The 21,070-nt window shown below is 43.0% G+C and overlaps 1 protein-coding gene across 3 annotated transcripts in view; it reads right to left on the reverse strand.

The window, feature by feature from the left end:
• LOC144818798 (phospholipid-transporting ATPase ABCA1-like) overlaps positions 1 to 21,070 on the reverse strand; it is a 3,252,877-nt gene that overhangs the window by 1,115,308 nt on the left and 2,116,499 nt on the right. For all 3 annotated transcript variants that reach the window (XM_078676562.1, XM_078676560.1, XM_078676561.1), the window contains exon 32: positions 9,739 to 9,928. In XM_078676562.1, coding sequence (XP_078532688.1) covers positions 9,739 to 9,928 — 190 coding nt within the window. The remainder of the gene's footprint in view (positions 1 to 9,738; positions 9,929 to 21,070) is intronic.

The raw sequence follows: 21,070 nt of genomic DNA on the forward strand, positions 1-21,070 counted from the left end.
CAAGAGTGGAAAACGCAAAAAGGGGGAAGGGTAGAGACCCCCTGACCCCCTAGCCCTTCTCAGGGGGTCCCAGAAGGACCACCAAGAGGGTTGGGGGTCTGTACCCTGCCCCCTTTTTGTGTTTTCCACTCTTGTTTTGGGCTCTCTTGTGCCACAGTTCTCCTGAAAAACAAGATGGTGGCCAACGCTTCCTGGTTTGGACAGTTTGGAATGTTGACAGTCGACTGCCAGCCAATCAGAAACTCGCTCGCGCACGTAAGGGTACGCACACGTACGCGTACGGTACGAGTACGGTACGCGTACGGTGCGCGTACGGTGAGCGCATATAGATATATAATTTACTCAAATTCAATTTTCTCAACAACTACTTGAGGGATTTTCACCAAATATAGAAAAGACACTACTGCATGCCTGTCCCTATCATTTTGCCAAGTTTGGTGTAATTCCGTTCAGCCGTGTCTAAAGGTCCCATAGAAAATGCCATTTGAAAAATTTCAAATTCAATTTTCTCAAGAACTACTGGAGGGATTTACATCAAACATACAAAAGGCACTGCTGCATACCAGTCCCTACCATTTTGCCAACTCTGGATTAATTCCGTTTAGCCGGTAGAGCTGTAGCCGTGTCAGAATGTCCCTATGAAAATGAACATGGGGAAAACACGTTTTGGGACCCCCCTTTTTTCTCGGCCCCCGCTTGACGAATCCCCCCGAAACTTTTAGGGACGGAGCGGAGCGGAGCGAGGCAAATTTAAGGACAATTACAGGCAGATCCCTCAATCGGCGCCAAAGTTATTACCAATAGAATGTTCGGAATTTCCTATGGTAACTAGGTCCTAACTATATATACCTACTGGCTATCGCCAGTAGGTAACATACATATATATGTGATCAAGGTTACTGGATAACCGAAACGCGTCATGCCTGGAATACCATTTTGTGAGAGCAAATAAATCTTCCCACTGAAAACTTACCTGCTGCTGGGGGTCCTTCTTTCTGTTTGGTGTGGAATCGCCGAAGAAACAGAAATTGCAACGATATATATATCCAGACCGTGTTTTTGAGGCAGCCCACACTACTTCAGGCGGTTGAATGGATACACTCTCTTTTAAAACGGGATTGTTAGCAACAGTGGCGACCTACCAACCTGGGGGGCATTTTGATAAAGGAAAGTAAACCCCCGAAACGCGTCAATGCCCATGGTTGAAAACTGAAAATAAAGGATCGAACGAACCTCGAGTGCCGCCTCAAGTCTTCTTTTGTGGAAGACTTTCTTGGGAACTTATGGCGTGTTCAGGTACGCGATCCTCAGTGTGGCTGCGCGCTGGGCTGGCACCCCCCGCAAGTGTTAAGGGGGTCGCTAAATGGAAGACCCTCTGACTGCCCCGCACGAAATCTGAACTGGATGCAGCTGCGGATGCGCAGTCCATACCTTAATGGGGCCACACCTTTACTTTAACGGTGTTCTCTGCCCCACAACGGATGGAAGTGCATGGCAGGGGGAGAGGACCGTGATTGACTTTGAAAATGCCCAGAACAATTGCTACATTCCCTGCCTACCTACACAGCCTATCGGTCACTTACCTGACAAAATGCACCGATGGATGGGGTTGCCGCCAGCATGAGAAGGACGCTGCATGCTGGGAAATGTGGTTCACTTGTGAGAACAGAGGCGACACCAGACCGTGTTTTTGAGGCAGCCCACACTACTTCAGGCGGTTGGATGGATACACTCTCTTTTAAAGCGGGATTGTTAGCAACAGTGGCGACCTACCAACCAGGGGGGCATTTTGATAAAGGAAAGTAAACCCCCGAAACGCGTCAATGCCCATGGTTGAAAACTGAAAATAAAGGATCGAACGAACCTCGAGTGCCGCCTCAAGTCTTCTTTTGTGGCAGACTTTCCTGGGGAATATATATATATATATTGTGACGAACCCCACTGTAGGGATACAATTGAACTGCTACTACCAGCATGCACCACTGGAGGTAAAGCATGCGAAAGGGTAAAAGATGTCGCAGTTTCCTTCGTCAGTTGTTACCTGCCCCTTGAGAAAGAAGCATGTTTGCTTTGAAACGCGTCGGGGAGAACACTACAGCATTTGATGTGCAGCTACTGGGATTAAAAGGTTCTGTGAACATTCTCACACGGAGTAGCGTCTTTGTGTTCAGAGGCACTTGGGTGGATTAATATGCGGCGGCCTCAGCCGTGGAAGATGCACCGCCCTATAAACAAACAGCTAAGGGTCTGCTTGACGGCAATATCGCCGTTCTGAATAGCGGCGTGAGAGAATCCCTGAGTGAGCAGCTGCCTTAAATGTCTGGGGTCCACCGGAGGACTGGAAAAAACTTTTGTATAAAGCATTAAGCAGGAGTTATTGATGGCATCGTGACGAACCCCACTGGAGGGATACAATTGAACTGCTACTACCAGCATGCACCACTGGAGGTAAAGCATGCGAAAGGGTAAAAGATGTCGCAGTTTCCTTCGTCAGTTGTTACCTGCCCCTTGAGAAAGAAGCATGTTTGCTTTGAAACGCGCCGGGGAGAACAGTACAGCATTTGATGTGCAGCTACTGGGATTAAAAGGTTCTGTGAACATTCTCACACGGAGTAGCGTCTTTGTGTTCAGAGGCACTTGGGTGGATATATATATATATATATATATATATATATATATATATATATATATATATATTTGTGTGTGTTTTTTGCTGCATGGAAATATAAACATCACTCGCACTTAATTAATTGGGCTTGGCATTTGTTTCTTGATTCGTAAAAAATTCTTGGAAAGGGTTTTAAGTTAGGGAGAGAAAAGGTGCACTGCTAAAAGTAGACGCAATTGTATCTAAAATTTCAGGGTAGGAATATGGTGCAGTAAGGGTGAGGGGATGAGCCGTATAACCCCCCAATCGTGTGTCTGCCAAGGCCAGCACACCAGAAACTCGCAACAGAATACCCTTGCACACAACAATTATGTATAGAAAAAAATGTCAGTGTAGACACTAGTACATATAGAAACAAAACCTATGGATAAACAGAAAATTTGCCAAATAGTTCATGAGAAGTATAGTGTTTTAATGTTCTTAAGAGCGATCCAGCCGACACGTGTTTCGTCGCATATGGGATTGTTTTTCCGCGACTTCTCAAGGGTATGGTGAAATATATATATATATATATATATATATATATATATATATATATATATATATATATATAATTGGGCTCATGGTGTTTCCATAGTGCCAATTATTTATTCCTTGTATGGATGATCCATTAATTGTAAGGCAGGTATGACGGACATTTTTATCAAGTGACACATAAATTGGTAGTCCCCCTTTTGTATGACCAGTTTTCCTTGCTTTTTGTGCAGAGGTGAAATTTCTATATTGCCTCCTAGTGGCTGTTCCTCCTCGTTCCACGTCTCTTGCAGACATATGATGTCAGAGCTTGTTACTACAATAGGACTGTAGGTACACAACTGGTTCTGCTTATCATTTTGATTATTGGCAACTGATATCTGCATGACCTCACTCAATAACTCCTTTATCGTGGAACACATATTCTCAAATCGGGAGTCAATGGCAGCGGTGAATTGTGCTAATGATTCCAGTAAAGCTATTTGAATGTCAAATTTACTAGATTGGTATTCGAGAGCTTTTGATGTGGCATCTAGAGTCTGGAACAAACACAGCCAGGTGTCATAACTCCATGACTCTACTATATTCACAAGGAAATTGTGCAGCTTCCTCAAATTGTTTAGCGTAAATTGGTTCCAGCACTCTGTGTCACTGTCATTCTTTTGAAGTTCCAGAGAAAGAGCGTTCTGCGGGATCCCTATAGACTGAGGGAGCCAGGTGTTTAGGATGTGTGAATCTTCTTTAGGTGACTGTAAGACATCAAAGAAAAAGGGTGTATGGTAATTTGCGGTGCGTGCTTTTTTTGGTGTAAACTGGGTACTATTTTTAAGAAATGAAGTACTTTTCACTGGAGGGAGGGAGAGGTTTAGCTCTACGTCCATCTTAACCTCCTTGTTCCTTGCAGACCAGGCTCTGGTTCGCATATTCGAGACTCTTGATGTTGAATTTAATCCTGGAACCACAGAGCTTTCTTCCATGTGTGAAGTGCTTGTTTTCTTTTCTCTTTGGTTCATCTCTCAGTTCCATTTTCCAGACCGTTGTCGAGTTGTTTGTTGGTTTCTCCCTTTGAGTACGTTAATCATTCTGTTGCTGTGTTTGAGTTCTCAGCCTGTCAGCCACTCCAGCTTCTTCTGTCATAATTGATTAGCTCATACAATAGCCTGATCCCAGTGATACTAACAATACCACACCAGAGGCATGTCGGGTACCTACAGGTCTATGACCTAGCGTGGGTTGAGATGTGTGACTTTCACAGATTCACAAATGTTTGCAGAGGAACACTTCCAGCAAATCTAGCTACCACTGAAACACTGGTATCAGGCCTCATGGTCTAAGGATCTAATTTGTAGTTTGACAGAGAAGGTATTCTCTGCCAAATCCTCAGTCTGATTTACCGGCAAATGGACCTTCAGTTTCTCGACAACAGAGCCTATTCCGGCTCCATTACTGAGATAAAGGTCCAACAGTCCAAAAGAGGGCTTAGGGAGTTTGTTTTTGAAAAAACTAAAATATGCTGAAAGTTTAACGACGGTCCATCAATTTGATAGTACTGTCTGCCAAACATTTAACACAATTTGCAGGAATTGAGTGTTGGCTGTTCCTGACAATGACTAAAGATGTGTGCAGGGCTGGCGGATATCTAATAATGTGGAGGGCAGGTACTCGGTCAACATGACAGAACATTTTACTCTGTCACCCTGACAGAGTACACATTATTAGCTGCACTCTAAATTAGGCCCTGAGTTACCTCTACTGAGTATTTATAAGCCAAGAAAATACAAATTAGTTAAAACTCAAGGTAAAACCAAGTGGAAATATAAATGAGCAGGTGAAATAAGTTACATTTTTGGGGACATAAGTTTTCTAAATGTAGAAGCACATATGTAGCACGTATCAGCTAGACAAAAAAGACAAATGTTAAATTTGGGTCTTTGGGCAAAAAGCAAAAAAATAAAATATTATTTATTCCAAATTGTATGCAGTATGCAAAATGTATAGATCTGAAGAATTACTTCCCAAAAATTCAGTGGGCACAATATTTAAAGAGTTGATATGAAATAGTAAAAAAACCACAGTTACTCTACACGGATGAGAATGCTTACACAGAGAACAGTTGGTTAGAATGTCTGATTCACAATACAATGCTACAAAAAGAAAATCTCTCCTTGAATTATCCCAAAAATATTGGACCCGTAGAAGTTGGGGGTTTTAGTTAAATGTAAAATTGAAACCGTGAATAGAGACTTTTCTGAAAACTGAGTGGATGGACCTTGATAAAGATAAGCTAGCAAAATTAGAATCTTTAGAGGATGTTTTAAACTATATTCAGTGTCATAGCTATTCAGAAAGCTCAACCATATTTGAATGAAAGTTTTGTCAAAATGCTCAAGAGTTTAGAAAGAGAACTTGGAGAGTAATATTGATGTGCAAGGAAATACGTCACCTAAAATAAGTTTGCGGTTACATGAATATGAAAGAGTTTATTTATATAGCGCTAATTATATATGGCAGAATAGGTACCCACCTATATAACTCTTTTAGTTTATATAAGTGTATAGGTTAATTTACAGTAAATAGGACGTACCTGATAATGTAGTGCTATTGACAGGGAAAACACAAGGAGATGATGGACGGAACGCTGAAACTTTTCAGACACTCATCCCCAGTCACAGACCTGGGTTGGCCACCCCAGTTCAGAACCAGCCATGAGCAAATCAGTCTTGACCCTGTTCCTTGTGGGAACATTCCAGTCCCAACTGCCAAGCCAGGTCTTCCTTGGACCAGAAACAAGCATCCTGCGACAAGTTTGGGGGTAACACCCATCATCAGCCAGACAAGCTTGAATCCAGTGGAAAAGTGAGGAAGAGACCCACGTCTGGACATACCCTGCCTACTTAGGGCAAACAAATCAAACAAAAGGAGATGATGGACGGAGAGCGGAACCTTTTCAGACACTCACCCCCAGTCACAGATCTGGGTTGAATCCACCATCATTCTCTAGCTCACTTTGCCACCCCAGTTCAGACCAAGCCATATGCAAAGCAGTCTTGACCCTGTTCCTTGGGGGAACAGTCCAGTCCGAAATGACAAGCCAGGTCTTCCCTGGATGGGAAGCAAGCATTCTGTGACTGGTTTCGTGGTAACAACCCTCATTAGCCAGACTAGCTTGAATCCAGTGGCCAAGTGAGCAAGACACCCAGGTCTGGGCATACCCTGCCAACTTAGGGTGAACAAAGCAAACACAAGGAGATGATGGACAACATTGATTTGCATATGGCTAGGTCTGAAATGGAAAGGCATGGGGAGCAAAGAAACGATGGATTGAGGCCCAGATCTCTGTTCTGAGGTGAATGTTTGCCATTGTGCAGCATTCTGTCGATCAAATTTTCTTTTTGTGGTATTGACAGCGCCTGCAGGCAAACATGGCTCATAATGACCTGCCTCCCGATCAAAGGTCTGACTCACAGGTGAGGGTTTCTATAAAGAGTGGGGAAATTAACAACCATCATAGTCATACTGGAAGTGCAGGAAAGTGATTAGCAACCAGCAGAGTCTCATCCACTATGGTGGAAGAGTGTCACCACATCCACCACAGGCGGCAAAAATTGAAAAATTAAATCTCATTATTTTATTTTTCTCTCCCGGGATAGTCTTGGGGGTGGGAGGATTGGAGGGGAGGGGGGAAGTCATGGCGGGAAGGTGGTGGGATTGGTTTGGTCAGCCGTCCCAGGCCAGCTAAAGCGTCATGCTCACTGAAACTCTCTCCAACCCCAGCTGCATTGCTGGGTTTGAGATAGCAGTCACAGGTTCCCAGTCTCTCTTGAAGAGCAAATCCTTGGCGCATTGTGCAGCACACACAGAAAGTGGAAAATGCCTCTTATTATTGTTTTTGTGCAGGAAGGCACCCCTTTCTGTACAAAAACAATCCTGTCTGCAATGGAGGCACCCTTGCACCAGGGTGCCCACATTGGCGCCTGTGCAGGGAGAAAGGACAGGAATGCATTGTATTGTTTAAATATGGTGCATTCTTGCCTTTACACTTTGGCATAGGGCAGTGCAGCAAGGTGTCTTGCTGTGCTGCCCTATGCCAAAATCCCATAAATAAGCTCCAAAGCGTTTAGCCTCCCAAGTGTATAATATCCTGTAGTATCTTGTAATGGGACCCTTTTAATTAGTATAATTTACCAGAAAATGTTAATATATATCAATGTACCAACATTCTCTATCTCCAACTCATTTCATAACACAGGCATATTTTCAATATCATCTTGGCTTAAGGCCCTCTTACCAAGCTTTGGTGAATCCAACTTAAAGTGAGCACCTCTTTTCGTCTGATATACACCTGTTGATTAATTTTCATTTTGTAAACCTTGGAGCGTCAGTCCTAGATAATAACGCACAGCAAGAGGCTGAATTCGCTAAAGATTGAACTTTCCTTTCTTGTTTTGTTATTTTAACTGTGATATCTCTAAAAATCAATTAACAGAAGTCTCCATTATTTTTTTTTAGGAATCACTCCCTAGCATTTGCCACACCAAATGAAATTACATGGGTTTTACGCGTCCATGCACTTTAATCCATATTGTCATCCATTTTATTCATTTGCAACCCAATGTATCTCATTCACCTCATCAGCAACTCTACTTTAATTAACAAACCGTACTCTCCTTGAGGAGAATTCCAACCCTGCTAGGTCTACAACTTAAGGCACTGTGTGGCACTGGAAAGTTTCACCAACTATATTCTTCCTAACATTTGTGACTTAATGTGGGCATCATGAATCGCCATGATTTGACATGCTGAAGTCAATTCTTGAAACGTAGTAAACTAATTTCCCACATCATGTGCAATAGGATTTGATCAAAAGTTTCCTGAAACCTTCAAGCACATTAATGACTTCTATCCCATTATTCTTTCAAGTTGAATATCACTTTGTTAAGTGTTCATTCTGAATCTTCCATACCCCACTTAGTTGATTCAGTTAAGTGGATGAATGAATATTTTATCAGTTCTTAAAAAGAAATTTAACAAGTAAATTAGTTACTTCGACAAATAGGGAAAACAAGAAAAAATTAGAAGAATTCAAAATCATCACGAGGAGCTAAAAACACAAGAGTCTAAAATGCCATACGATGGCAGTGGTTGGATAAACCTGAAAAAATTGAAAAATTCAGTTCATCAGTAAATATCCTAGTCCAATTCCAACAGAAGCTAAAAAGATTTGGGGGCATATTATCAAGGGCCTTATCTCCGCTTTAAAAGCCAAAGAAGCGGAGATAAAAATATCGCCCTATCAACAACAGGGTGCTAACATGCAAAATCGCTTGTTAGCACCCTTTTCCACTACGCTTCCATTTGCATCTCTAATGAGATGCAAAATGGGCGTTCCAGAGCAAAATTATCAAGCTTCATGCTAACCCTGTTAGAGACAAAAAAAGCAGCGCTAACCAGGGTTAACGCTGCTTTTTTACGTCAGCTAATTTTCAGATTTAGCCATGTAATCCAATGGGAGGTGGATTACATGGCTAAGATCACCTTGCCCTATCAGCAAGGTTTCGCTGTTTGCAGTGTGATTATCGCAGGACCTTGCTAATATGCCCCAAAAGGGCATATTAGCAAGAAGTTAATTAAAATTATCGCCGTTTTAGCGGCAGGAAACTGCCGCTAAAACGGAGATAAAGGGCTTGCTAATATGCGTTATAGAATTCCAATAGAAGCCCAGGTTAGATGTCTTGCACATCTAACCTGGGCTTCTATTTGAATTCTATAATGCATATTAGCAAGCCCATTATCGCCGGTTTAGCGGCAGTTTCCTGCCGCTAAAACGGTGATAATTTTAACAAGCTTCTTGCTAATATGCCCCTAAGTGCCTTGCTTTCACTTAAGGTGGTTTGCAAAAAAAGGGGTATGCGCCATCTTCCTACCAATTTACGTTCTGAAATCATCCCACCATTATGTCACAAGGGCTAACGTGCAATATTTCCTCGTTCATTATTGCACAATAAGTTGATAAAGTGGCGGACATTTAGACTTTCTCAATGTGGTAAATTAATGCTTAACCCAGAAGTAGACTGCTATCTGTCGCCAGCAAATCAAAACATCTCAAGTCCAGCAAATACATCTTAAAGCTGTCTTTCAGTTTTCACCAAAGTACAGCTTGTTATTTCAAGACTTGCATATAACACTGGAGATTCTGGATATTGCACTCAAAGGATAATATAAACTTTGTAATGTAAGGCTGCTAAAACAGAAACAATAACTGCAAATAAGTAGCCAACATTGATGACAGTCACAGCTGATCACACTCCTCTCCGTTGTTTGTTTGCACAGTTCTGTGTAATAGCATAGATTTTAAAAGAAGCCTTCAAAATACTATATCTGACCATGAGCCCTTGGCTGCCTAATCAACCTTAATTTGCTAAATTAGTAACATTTTCTTTCTGTCCTTTTATGATCAAGAAACATGTAGAAAACCGTTTATATATCCCATCTACCAATTCTGTTAAAAACGGCTGATTATAATCTGTTATTTACGAAATATGGCGCATGATACTAATATTTGGCAGCCACCATTAGGTCAGACATGAACAACATACTTCTGGAGGAGGGAGACCACCAGCACCAGGAGGGCAGAAGGGCAGCATGATCATCTTCTGTGGTGTGCTGCATTCACATGCAGGTGATGGGTTCTTCATAGTCCAATTTCCATTTTTAAAAATTTCTGAGACAGACTCTGGCACTGACACGTTGTACCAGCTTGTTCCACTTGTGGTGCATGGGAGTTTCCTATGAATATGTAGAGAGGAATATTTTGAATAAATAATATGTTTAATACTTTCAATCATAGATATACAGAATGTTTCATGAGAGCGAAGTATGAGCTTACTACTATAGAAACATGCAAAATAAGATGAAGATGGTTCAAATTCCTAGGAGAGCTCATATGTACAAAAGTATGCAAGAGCTAGTTTAATATATTAGAAAATACTGAATGAGTAAATCATAGGGAAATCACTTTTGCATTTTGCACTTCTTCATGTTTTGCTTTTTAAAAATGCACTTCAGCCATTGCACTCTGCTGAGAAAACATTTTCCTTAAACTACTTGGAAATATGGCGGTTTTCCCTCTCCTTTTCCAGCACATTCTCCAGTCGTAAACAGGAGCAAGTGTATGTACATTTCAAAAGGTAAGAAACCATCGACTAGGGGCATTTGTGTAGATACTCAGAAATGTATGTATGTGTAATTTTGGCTCTTCCTGAAGTGTGTGTCTCCCAGAAAAGCCCCCCGAATCTGCCCTATCGTTGAATTTATGAATGCCGAAAATCCATCCTGCTGCGGGTTTTTTCCCAAGCCCATTGCGTCACTTTTATTGATTGAACAGCAGCGGAATGGGCTTCCCTATATTCAATAGGCCATGTAAAGTCACACTGATTGACTTTTCATGGCCTTGTAATTATGATTCTCTTTCACGCATAACTCTGCTTGAAAGGGGCGTTCCATGGGTGTTGTTGTGGGTCTTCCCAAGCAACATCGATGGAACTTGATGCATTGCTAGATTTACCACATTTTGTAAACCTGGGATTGCGTCAGAAACCTACGTCTCCCCAGGGGAGGTGTAAAGAGGCACAACGAGGAGAAATACTTTCATTTCTCCTTGTTTTTCCCTCTATTTGTGCTGCATTGTGCAGCACGCATAGAAAGAGGAAAATGCCACCAATTATTGTTTTTGTGCAGGAGGGCTTCCCTTCCTGCATAAAAAAAATAATCACCTTAGTACAGGCACCATTGCAAAATGACGCAAGGGCGTCTGCGCTGGCGCCCGGCTGCTGTTTCTGCGCTGGTGCAGGGGGGAAGGGCAGAAATGCACTGTTTCTTGTAACTACAGTGCATTCCTGCCATTTTATTTTGACGCACGACAGTGCAGCAGGAAGGCTTGCTGCACTGCCATGCATCAAAACATTGTAAATCAGGCTCTTTAAGTGGAACTTGAGTGCAGAAAACTTTTTAGAATTTTATACATGCACATAATGCCAAGGGGGATTATTTACAAGCCTATTGTGCCGCTGGTGTGTGACTTTTATTGATGCACTGGCAGCGCAATGGACTTCCCAATATTTGCAAGGCCATGTCAAGTCACCCCACAAGGATTTTCATGGTCTTGTAAATATATTTCCCTTTCTTACATAACTCTGCGTGAAAGGGGCGTTCCATGGGTGTTGATGTGGGTGTTCTCATGCAACATCCATGTAACTTGACGTATTCCCAGATTTACAGCACTTGTAAACCTGGAAATGAGTCAGAATCCTATGCTCCCCAGGGGACGCATAAGGAGGGGAAATGAGGAGAAATACTTTGATTTCTCCTCGTGTTTCCCTCTTTCTATGTGTGCTGTATTCTGTAGCACGGATAGAAAGGAGAACATTTCATTAAGGAATGTGTTTCTGCAGGAGGGTATCATTTGCTGCACAAAAACAATCATCCCCTACGCGCAGGCACCCTTGCAAAATGATGCAAAGGTATCTGCGCTGGCGCACAGTGCAGTTTGTGCGCTTGCGCAAGGGAGAAGGAGAGGAAAGTACTGTAACTTCTAGCAATGGTGCATTCTGGCCTTTTTATTTGGACGCATGACAGAGCAGCAGGAATGCTTGCTACGCTGCCATGCTTCAAAGTATATTAAATGAGGCCCAAGACTTCCCAACGCCTATTTTAAGTAGGTGTAAATCTAATGGTCATGCTAATAATACAATGGGTGGAACAATGGGCCTTTCACATTGTGATCTGTAAAACAAATTTCTTTATCTATGAACGTTGCAGAGCTGGACAGTCCTACAGTGTCGGAACTCACTGAAAGGGAAACATGGAGTTGGCTTGTATGTTGGCACATGAGTTTTGAAAGTAGCAGCCTGACTGCTAAAACAAAGACAACAACATGAATCCATCCTGTGTGATCAAGACCGTACTCCGGTCGAAATGCGTCACAGAGGATTTATGCCATTAATAAATCTGTTTTTCTTTTGAAAAATGTCCTTCATCATTGGCTTGAGTGCGCGCTATATTGGATTGTATTGGTGATCATGACAGCCGGTCGTCTCGGCCGGCAAGCGCGCCACCTTCCACAGGCGCCGGCTCCATGAAGGAGTTTCTTGTGTTTGGATATATATGCGATCAAGACAGTGGTTACACTGTCGAAACGCGTAATGCTGGGCGCTTGCCACGATTGATGTATGCTGATAACCCTGCAATAAACTCAGTTAAGCAACCTAGCACGCTGTGGTCCATACCTGATTCTTGCCGTGACGGTGGCATTCCAGGAGTGTTGATTTCTTTATATATATATATATATATTTTGGGTTGGACTCTATACCTAGCAATGCTAGAGGTGGTGACAGGTTAAGACGACTCAGACGGCTGGATTCGAGATACATCATCGATTTAGCCACTAAACATCCTGGGGGTCTGAACAGCGGGGAGGAAATGACCGTCCACCTAGGAAAGTGAATTATAGCAGGTGATACTGGGGTACAGCTGTTTATTGTATAGGATTAGTCTGCATAGTGAACTCAAGGCGGGGTCCAACTGATAGTTTCATGATGATTTTTTGCAATTATTACACACATTTTGTTTTCATCATTAGTATGTATATATTTGGTTATCATTTACATTTCTCTTTCCTCCATTTTCATGGGTGGGACTGTTGCGTTGGTCCACTGATTAACCCTCCTGTAGGGTATGATATGATATAAGATTGCTACCTTTCGTCTGCTCTTTGGCGTTTATGATGTATAGAATATATATGCAATTTGATGACCATTTTTCTGTATTTTTATGTACTAGTTTTCATACAATGTCTCGCTGACTCATATATTGCTTCTAGTGGGGTAGATTGACTGTTAAGGGACCCATGCCGATCCATGGCTTGATTTTGTTACAGTTTGTAAATATATCTATTTATGCCCACACTTTTCTATTATTTGTACCGATTCACGGTACTATTGTCTTGCACGGTGTGCATATACATATAATGTGTGCTTGACCATATCTTCTACAAGATGGCGTCGATAATCGACATTTGGGGAAGTCCCTTGCCTATGTTTACTTCCACTACGGAGCTTTAAGTTGGGTCATGTGTCAAGTGTCATTGACACTGACGAAGGCTTACGCCGAAACGTGTTTCTTTGCTTTTCATTAAAATTAAAAAGACCGCTTTGGAATTCACCACCCCCGGAGTGCTGTAGTCCTTTTCGAAGTAAGAGGATTTTGAGAGTTATAGTTATATATATATATATATATATATATATATTTATATATTCACTGAAAAAAACATAGGTTATAGACCATATATAGTTAGGAATTTGCATTTACAAAACCTTGAAAATTCACTGAAAAAACCATAGGTTAGAGACCATATATAGTTAGCTGGACATTTTATTGACATAAAACCAATGAAATTCCATATATAGTTAGTTGCACTAACTATATATCGCGCACCCGCAATCCACTGCTGATGATGTCACATATTACATCATTCATGACATGGTCAGTGACATCACTGATGTCAATAAAATGTCCAGCTAACTATATATGGTCTCTAACCTATGGTTTTTTCAGTGAATTTTCAAGGTTTTGTAAATGCAAATTCCTAACTATACATGGTCTATAACCTATGGTTTTTTCAGTGAATTTCATTGGTTTTTTAAAAGCTAATATCTATAGCTGTAAAATATATTCTTTATTACGTGACGTATCACGTAGCCACGTGAGACGCCTCATGACGCGTCGCATAACCGTGACGTATCGGCTCTGCAGCGCAAACAAAACCCGTAACGTAAGCGTGCCGGAGCACGCTTACAGATATATATATTTTTTTTAACCTTAATTAGACAAAATCCACATGTGCACATATCTTGAGGCCTTGCAAAGGCACATCAAACAAACAGTCCCTACAATTTTGCCAAGTTTGCTGGAAATCTATTCCCTTCATTTTTTTTTTACTGTTTCTCTTGGTTTTCCCCTTGTTACGCTTACCGGGACGCTACCCGGTACGCGAACCGGACGCTCCAAAAACACAAGATGGCGGACTCCCGTTACGCTGCCGGTTAGCTGCCCGGTTCGCGTACCGGGAAGCGCCTCTACCGCGAAAAATCGCGGGGGACTTTAATACCCCCCTCATCAATCCTAGGGGGTCAGGAGGGGTTTACCTTGCCCCCTTTCCTTCATTTCCCCCTTCTTTTTTCACCACATCTTGTCTCTCGAACCTACCGAGAGACAAGATGGCGGCCGCTCCGGACTGTTTACAATATTGACAGCTACGCTGCCGGTTATCTGCCTGGTTAGCTGCCCGGTGAGCTGCCCGGTTCGCGTACCGGGACGCGCCTCTACGGCGTAAAATCGCAAAAAAAAAATTTTTTTATTTTTTGCCCCGCGGGGCACCTTAATATCCCCCTCATCAATCCTAGGGGGTCAGGAGTGGTCTACCTTTCACCACATCTTGTCTCTCGATCGTACCGAGAGACAAGATGGCGGCCGCTCCGGACTGTTTAGAATGTTGACAGACACCGGAGAGCCAATCAGCTTCGCTTCGCGAAGTTCCGTTACGCGTCAGGTACGCGAACCGGGGCGCTAACCGGAGCGCTGTCACAGATATATATATTTTTTTAAACGTTAATTTCTCAAAATCCACTGGAGCACATATATTGAGACATAGCAAAGGCACGTCGGGCAAACCATATCTACAATTTTGCCAAGTTTCATGTAAATCTATTCAGCCGTTCGAGCTAAAAGTGAGTCCAACCACCCTATGGAAAAATGAATGGGAAAAACGCGTTTTGGGACCCCCCTTTTTTCTCGGCCCCCCCTTGACGAAACCCCCCCGAATTTTCAGGGGCTGCTCAGAAACAAAATGTGCCATTTTCCTGAAACTTTCAGCCAATTCCGTCCACAAACGCCAAAGTTATTAGACATAGAATTTTCAGAAATCCCATAGAGAAAAAATCCTATCTATATATACCCACTGGCTATCGCCAGTAGGTAATATACATATATAAACATATATAATCTGCATATCTATATAAATATAAATGCATGCATACATATACATATATGCATACATATGCATGTTATTTACAAGAAAGTTTTAAAAACACTAATAAAAGCAAAGCTAAAAAGCCACCTCATTACAAACAGAATGGCTTTAACTTAAACGAGGGCGAAATCTATTGCATTTTCAATGCTTGTTTACTTTGGTTCTATCAAGAAGGCATTCAGATGTGTCACACATTTGCCATAAATTCTGAATGTTAGCACTCTAGTTGCTCATTAGATCACTGTAGTAAAGCTAGTGCTCACCAGGGAAGTCTGCTGCTAATCATGGTTTGCAGCCATTTTACCGCATTTTTTATCCCGCAGACTTTCAGTCCGCATACCATTATCCCGCAAGGTCATTGACCTCGCATACCATTATCCCGCATTTTTTCAAAACGCATGTGCATTTATCGCGCATGCCTTTACAAAGAATTACGTTTTAAAGGCATGTATGGTAAATGCATTTGCGCTGTGAAAACCACGATGACGAGAGAGGTAAGTGGGTTTGTGTTAATTTTTTCATGGGTTAGTGATTGTGTAGTGTAGTGTAGTGTTGTGTAGTGTAGTGTTGTGTTAGTGTAGTGTAGAGTTGTGGTGGTTGTTTAGTGTAGGGTCATGCTGGGGGTAGTGTTTTAGGGTTTAGGGTTGTGTTGTAGTGTTTGCGTAGTGTAGGGTCATGCTGGGGGTAGTGTTTTAGGGTTTAGGGTAGTGTTGTAGTGTTTGCGTAGTGTAGGGTCATGCTGGGGGTAGTGTTTTAGGGTTTAGGGTTGTGTTGTAGTGTTTGCGTAGTGTAGGGTCATGCTGGGGCTAGTGTTTTAGGGTTTAGGGTAGTGTTGTAGTGTTTGCGTAGTGTAGGGTCATGCTGGGCGTAGTGTTTTAGGGTTTAGGATAGTGTTGTAGTGTTTGCGTAGTGTACGGTCATGCTGGGGGTAGTGTTTTAGGGTTTTGGGTAGTGTTGTAGTGTTGTAGTGTTTGCGTAGTGTAGGGTCATGCTGGGGTGTAGTATTTTAGGGTTTAGGGTAGTGTTGTAGTGTTTGCGTAGTGTAGGGTCATGCTGGGGGTAGTGTTTTAGGGTTTTGGGTAGTGTTGTAGTGTTTGCGTAGTGTAGGGTCATGCTGGGGGTAGTGTTTTAGGGTTTTGGGTAGTGTTGTAATGTTTGCGTAGTGTAGGGTCATGCTGGGGTGTAGTGTTTTAGGGTTTTGGGTAGTGTTGTAGTGTTTGCGTAGTGTAGGGTCATGCTGGGGTGTAGTGCTTTAGGGTTTTGGGTAGTGTTGTAGTGTTTGCGTAGTGTAGGGTCATGCAGGGGGTAGTGTTTTAGGGTTATGGGTAGTGTTGTAGTGTTTGCGTAGTGTAGGGTCATGCTGGGGGGTAGTGTTTTAGGGTTTTGGGTAGTGTTGTAGTGTTTGCGTTGTGTAGGGTCATGCTGGGGGTAGTGTTTTAGGGTTTAGGGTAGTGTTGTACTGTTTGTGTAGTGTAGGGTCATGCTGGGGGTAGTGTTTTAGGGTTTAGGGTAGTTTAGTTGTTTAGTGTATGCTAAAGGCATATTCGTTCTAAAAGTTTTCGTTATTTTAATTTGCGGCCTAATAGTACATGCAGGATTTTTTTTGCGGACTGATGGTATGCGGGATTGCGTCATATATTCGCTAATCATACTTTCTATGGCAAAATGAACCCCCTCATTTTGTTCCTTTTTAAATTAAATGTTTTAAGAGTTACCACTTTATTCCAATCAAGATGGCTTCAGGTGTGCCATACCTTTGTAATAAGTAGGACTGTTAGCACTCTAGTTGTTCTTTAGAACACTCTGGGACATTCTGTCATTGGGCTATAGTTGGGCTACATCTGGCTGATATTTGGGCTACATTTGTTTTTTTTTGTCTCTGGTGGCCATCTTTGGGCTACATTGGGCTACATTGGGCTACATTTGGGCTCCAACATATATATAGCCCAATGTAGCCCAATATATATTTTTCAAAGTTAATTTTCGTAAAAACCACTGGAGCCTATATCTTGAGACATAGCAAAGGCACATCGGGCTACCAGTCCCTACAATTCTGCCAAGTTTGGTGTAAATCCATTCAGCCGTTCAGGCTAAAAGTGAGGCCAACCGCCCTATGGAAAATTGCATGGGAAAAACACGTTTTGGGACCCTCCTTTTTTCTCGGCCCCCCCTTGATGAAACCCCCCCAAATTTTCAGGGGCTGCTCAGAAACAAAATGTTCCATTTTCCTGAAAATTTCAGCCAATTCTGTCCTCAAACGCCAAAGTTATTCGACATAGAATTTTCAAAAATCCCATAGGAAAAAAATCCTAACTATATATACCTACTGGCTATCGCCAGTAGGTAATATATATATATATATATATATATTAAAACAAGGTTTGATCCCAGAGGAAAAAACGGTTGGTCACACCTGGAAGCCTCGTTTCAGTAGCTTTTAATGAATTTAAATTTAAAACAAGCAGCTTGTGGCTTTTGTCCGACATGTTTCGTTCCGCCTGGAACTTTTTCAAGGTAAGCCTCGCTCATGCGTCACCCCACAGTCCGATGTTCAATGTCATTTTGTTTGCCTCCAATGGCATTCATTTATGGAATCACTTCCTGTTAAAATGCATTATGGGACTTGTGGTTGAGCTCTAATTCCAGACCCCTTGATACTCAGTCCGAGTTCTTTAAAGGATGTTTTATTTTGTTCCGTGTCTCCCTCAGTATTGTTATTCCCAATTAATTGTTTTCTGACACTAGAGGTCGGACAGTGATTCAAAGAGCCTGCTAATTATTTAAAAACCCTCCAGTGGGTCGAGCGCTACGCTGCTGTTCTTGCGGTGCTTGCTTCAAAGTACCTCAGTTGGGTGACGGGCTTCCGCGGGTCAGCCTGCATGGAGACTGGCAGCCAAACCAATGCCGAGATCAAGTCCTCGGTGGCACCCATCTCCCTTTCTTCGGTTTTCCCGATCACAACAAGACGGTTCAGGGCGGGAGATAGCTGGCGCTCTTGTGGCGGTGTGAGACCTTCGGCTGAACCACGCCGATACGTATTAAAACAAGGTTTGATCCCAGAGGAAAAAACGGTTGGTCACACCTGGAAGCCTCGTTTCAGTAGCTTTTAATGAATTTAAATTTAAAACAAGCAGCTTGTGGCTTTTGTCCGACATGTTTCGTTCCGCCTGGAACTTTTTCAAGGTAAGCCTCGCTCATGCGTCACCCCACAGTCCGATGTTCAATGTCATTTTGTTTGCCTCCAATGGCATTCATTTATGGAATCACTTCCTGTTAAAATGCATTATGGGACTTGTGGTTGAGCTCTAATTCCAGACCCCTTGATACTCAGTCCGAGTTCTTTAAAGGATGTTTTATTTTGTTCCGTGTCTCCCTCAGTATTGTTATTCCCAATTAATTGTTTTCTGACACTAGAGGTCGGACAGTGATTCAAAGAGCCTGCTAATTATTTAAAAACCCTCCAGTGGGTCGAGCGCTACGCTGCTGTTCTTGCGGTGCTTGCTTCAAAGTACCTCAGTTGGGTGACGGGCTTCCGCGGGTCAGCCTGCATGGAGACTGGCAGCCAAACCAATGCCGAGATCCAGTCCTCGGTGGCACCCATCTCCCTTTCTTCGGTTTTCCCGATCACAACAAGACGGTTCAGGGCGGGAGATAGCTGGCGCTCTTGTGGCGGTGTGAGACCTTCGGCTGAACCACGCCGATACGTATTAAAACAAGGTTTGATCCCAGAGGAAAAAACGGTTGGTCACACCTGGAAGCCTCGTTTCAGTAGCTTTTAATGAATTTAAATTTAAAACAAGCAGCTTGTGGCTTTTGTCCGACATGTTTCGTTCCGCCTGGAACTTTTTCAAGGTAAGCCTTGCTCATGCGTCACCCCACAGTCCGATGTTCAATGTCATTTTGTTTGCCTCCAATGGCATTCATTTATGGAATCACTTCCTGTTAAAATGCATTATGGGACTTGTGGTTGAGCTCTAATTCCAGACCCCTTGATACTCAGTCCGAGTTCTTTAAAGGATGTTTTATTTTGTTCCGTGTCTCCCTCAGTATTGTTATTCCCAATTAATTGTTTTCTGACACTAGAGGTCGGACAGTGATTCAAAGAGCCTGCTAATTATTTAAAAACCCTCCAGTGGGTCGAGCGCTACGCTGCTGTTCTTGCGGTGCTTGCTTCAAAGTACCTCAGTTGGGTGAAGCGCTTCCGCGGGTCAGCCTGCATGGAGACTGGCAGCCAAACCAATGCCGAGATCCAGTCCTCGGTGGCACCCATCTCCCTTTCTTCGGTTTTCCCGATCACAACAAGACGGTTCAGGGCGGGAGATAGCTGGCGCTCTTGTGGCGGTGTGAGACCTTCGGCTGAACCACGCCGATACGTATTAAAACAAGGTTTGATCCCAGAGGAAAAAACGGTTGGTCACACCTGGAAGCCTCGTTTCAGTAGCTTTTAATGAATTTAAATTTAAAACAAGCAGCTTGTGGCTTTTGTCCGACATGTTTCGTTCCGCCTGGAACTTTTTCAAGGTAAGCCTCGCTCATGCGTCACCCCACAGTCCGATGTTCAATGTCATTTTGTTTGCCTCCAATGGCATTCATTTATGGAATCACTTCCTGTTAAAATGCATTATGGGACTTGTGGTTGAGCTCTAATTCCAGACCCCTTGATACTCAGTCCGAGTTCTTTAAAGGATGTTTTATTTTGTTCCGTGTCTCCCTCAGTATTGTTAGTCCCAATTAATTGTTTTCTGACACTAGAGGTCGGACAGTGATTCAAAGAGCCTGCTAATTATTTAAAAACCCTCCAGTGGGTCGAGCGCTACGCTGCTGTTCTTGCGGTGCTTGCTTCAAAGTACCTCAGTTGGGTGACGGGCTTCCGCGGGTCAGCCTGCATGGAGACTGGCAGCCAAACCAATGCCGAGATCCAGTCCTCGGTGGCACCCATCTCCCTTTCTTCGGTTTTCCCGATCACAACAAGACGGTTCAGGGCGGGAGATAGCTGGCGCTCTTGTGGAGGTGTGAGACCTTCGGCTGAACCACGCTGATACGTATTAAAACAAGGTTTGATCCCAGAGGAAAAAACGGTTGGTCACACCTGGAAGCCTCGTTTCAGTAGCTTTTAATGAATTTAAATTTAAAACAAGCAGCTTGTGGCTTTTGTCCGACATGTTTCGTTCCGCCTGGAACTTTTTCAAGGTAAGCCTCGCTCATGCGTCACCCCACAGTCCGATGTTCAATGTCATTTTGTTTGCCTCCAATGGCATTCATTTATGGAATCACTTCCTGTTAAAATGCATTATGGGACTTGTGGTTGAGCTCTAATTCCAGACCCCTTGATACTCAGTCCGAGTTCTTTAAAGGATGTTTTATTTTGTTCCGTGTCTCCCTCAGTATTGTTATTCCCAATTAATTGTTTTCTGACACTAGAGGTCGGACAGTGATTCAAAGAGCCTGCTAATTATTTAAAAACCCTCCAGTGGGTCGAGCGCTACGCTGCTGTTCTTGCGGTGCTTGCTTCAAAGTACCTCAGTTGGGTGACGGGCTTCCGCGGGTCAGCCTGCATGGAGACTGGCAGCCAAACCAATGCCGAGATCAAGTCCTCGGTGGCACCCATCTCCCTTTCTTCGGTTTTCCCGATCACAACAAGACGGTTCAGGGCGGGAGATAGCTGGCGCTCTTGTGGCGGTGTGAGACCTTCGGCTGAACCACGCCGATACGTATTAAAACAAGGTTTGATCCCAGAGGAAAAAATGGTTGGTCACACCTGGAAGCCTCGTTTCAGTAGCTTTTAATGAATTTAAATTTAAAACAAGCAGCTTGTGGCTTTTGTCCGACATGTTTCGTTCCGC

The sequence above is a fragment of the Lissotriton helveticus genome, chromosome 2_1, assembly GCF_964261635.1.
Source record: "Lissotriton helveticus chromosome 2_1, aLisHel1.1, whole genome shotgun sequence".
NCBI lineage: Eukaryota > Metazoa > Chordata > Amphibia > Caudata > Salamandridae > Lissotriton > Lissotriton helveticus.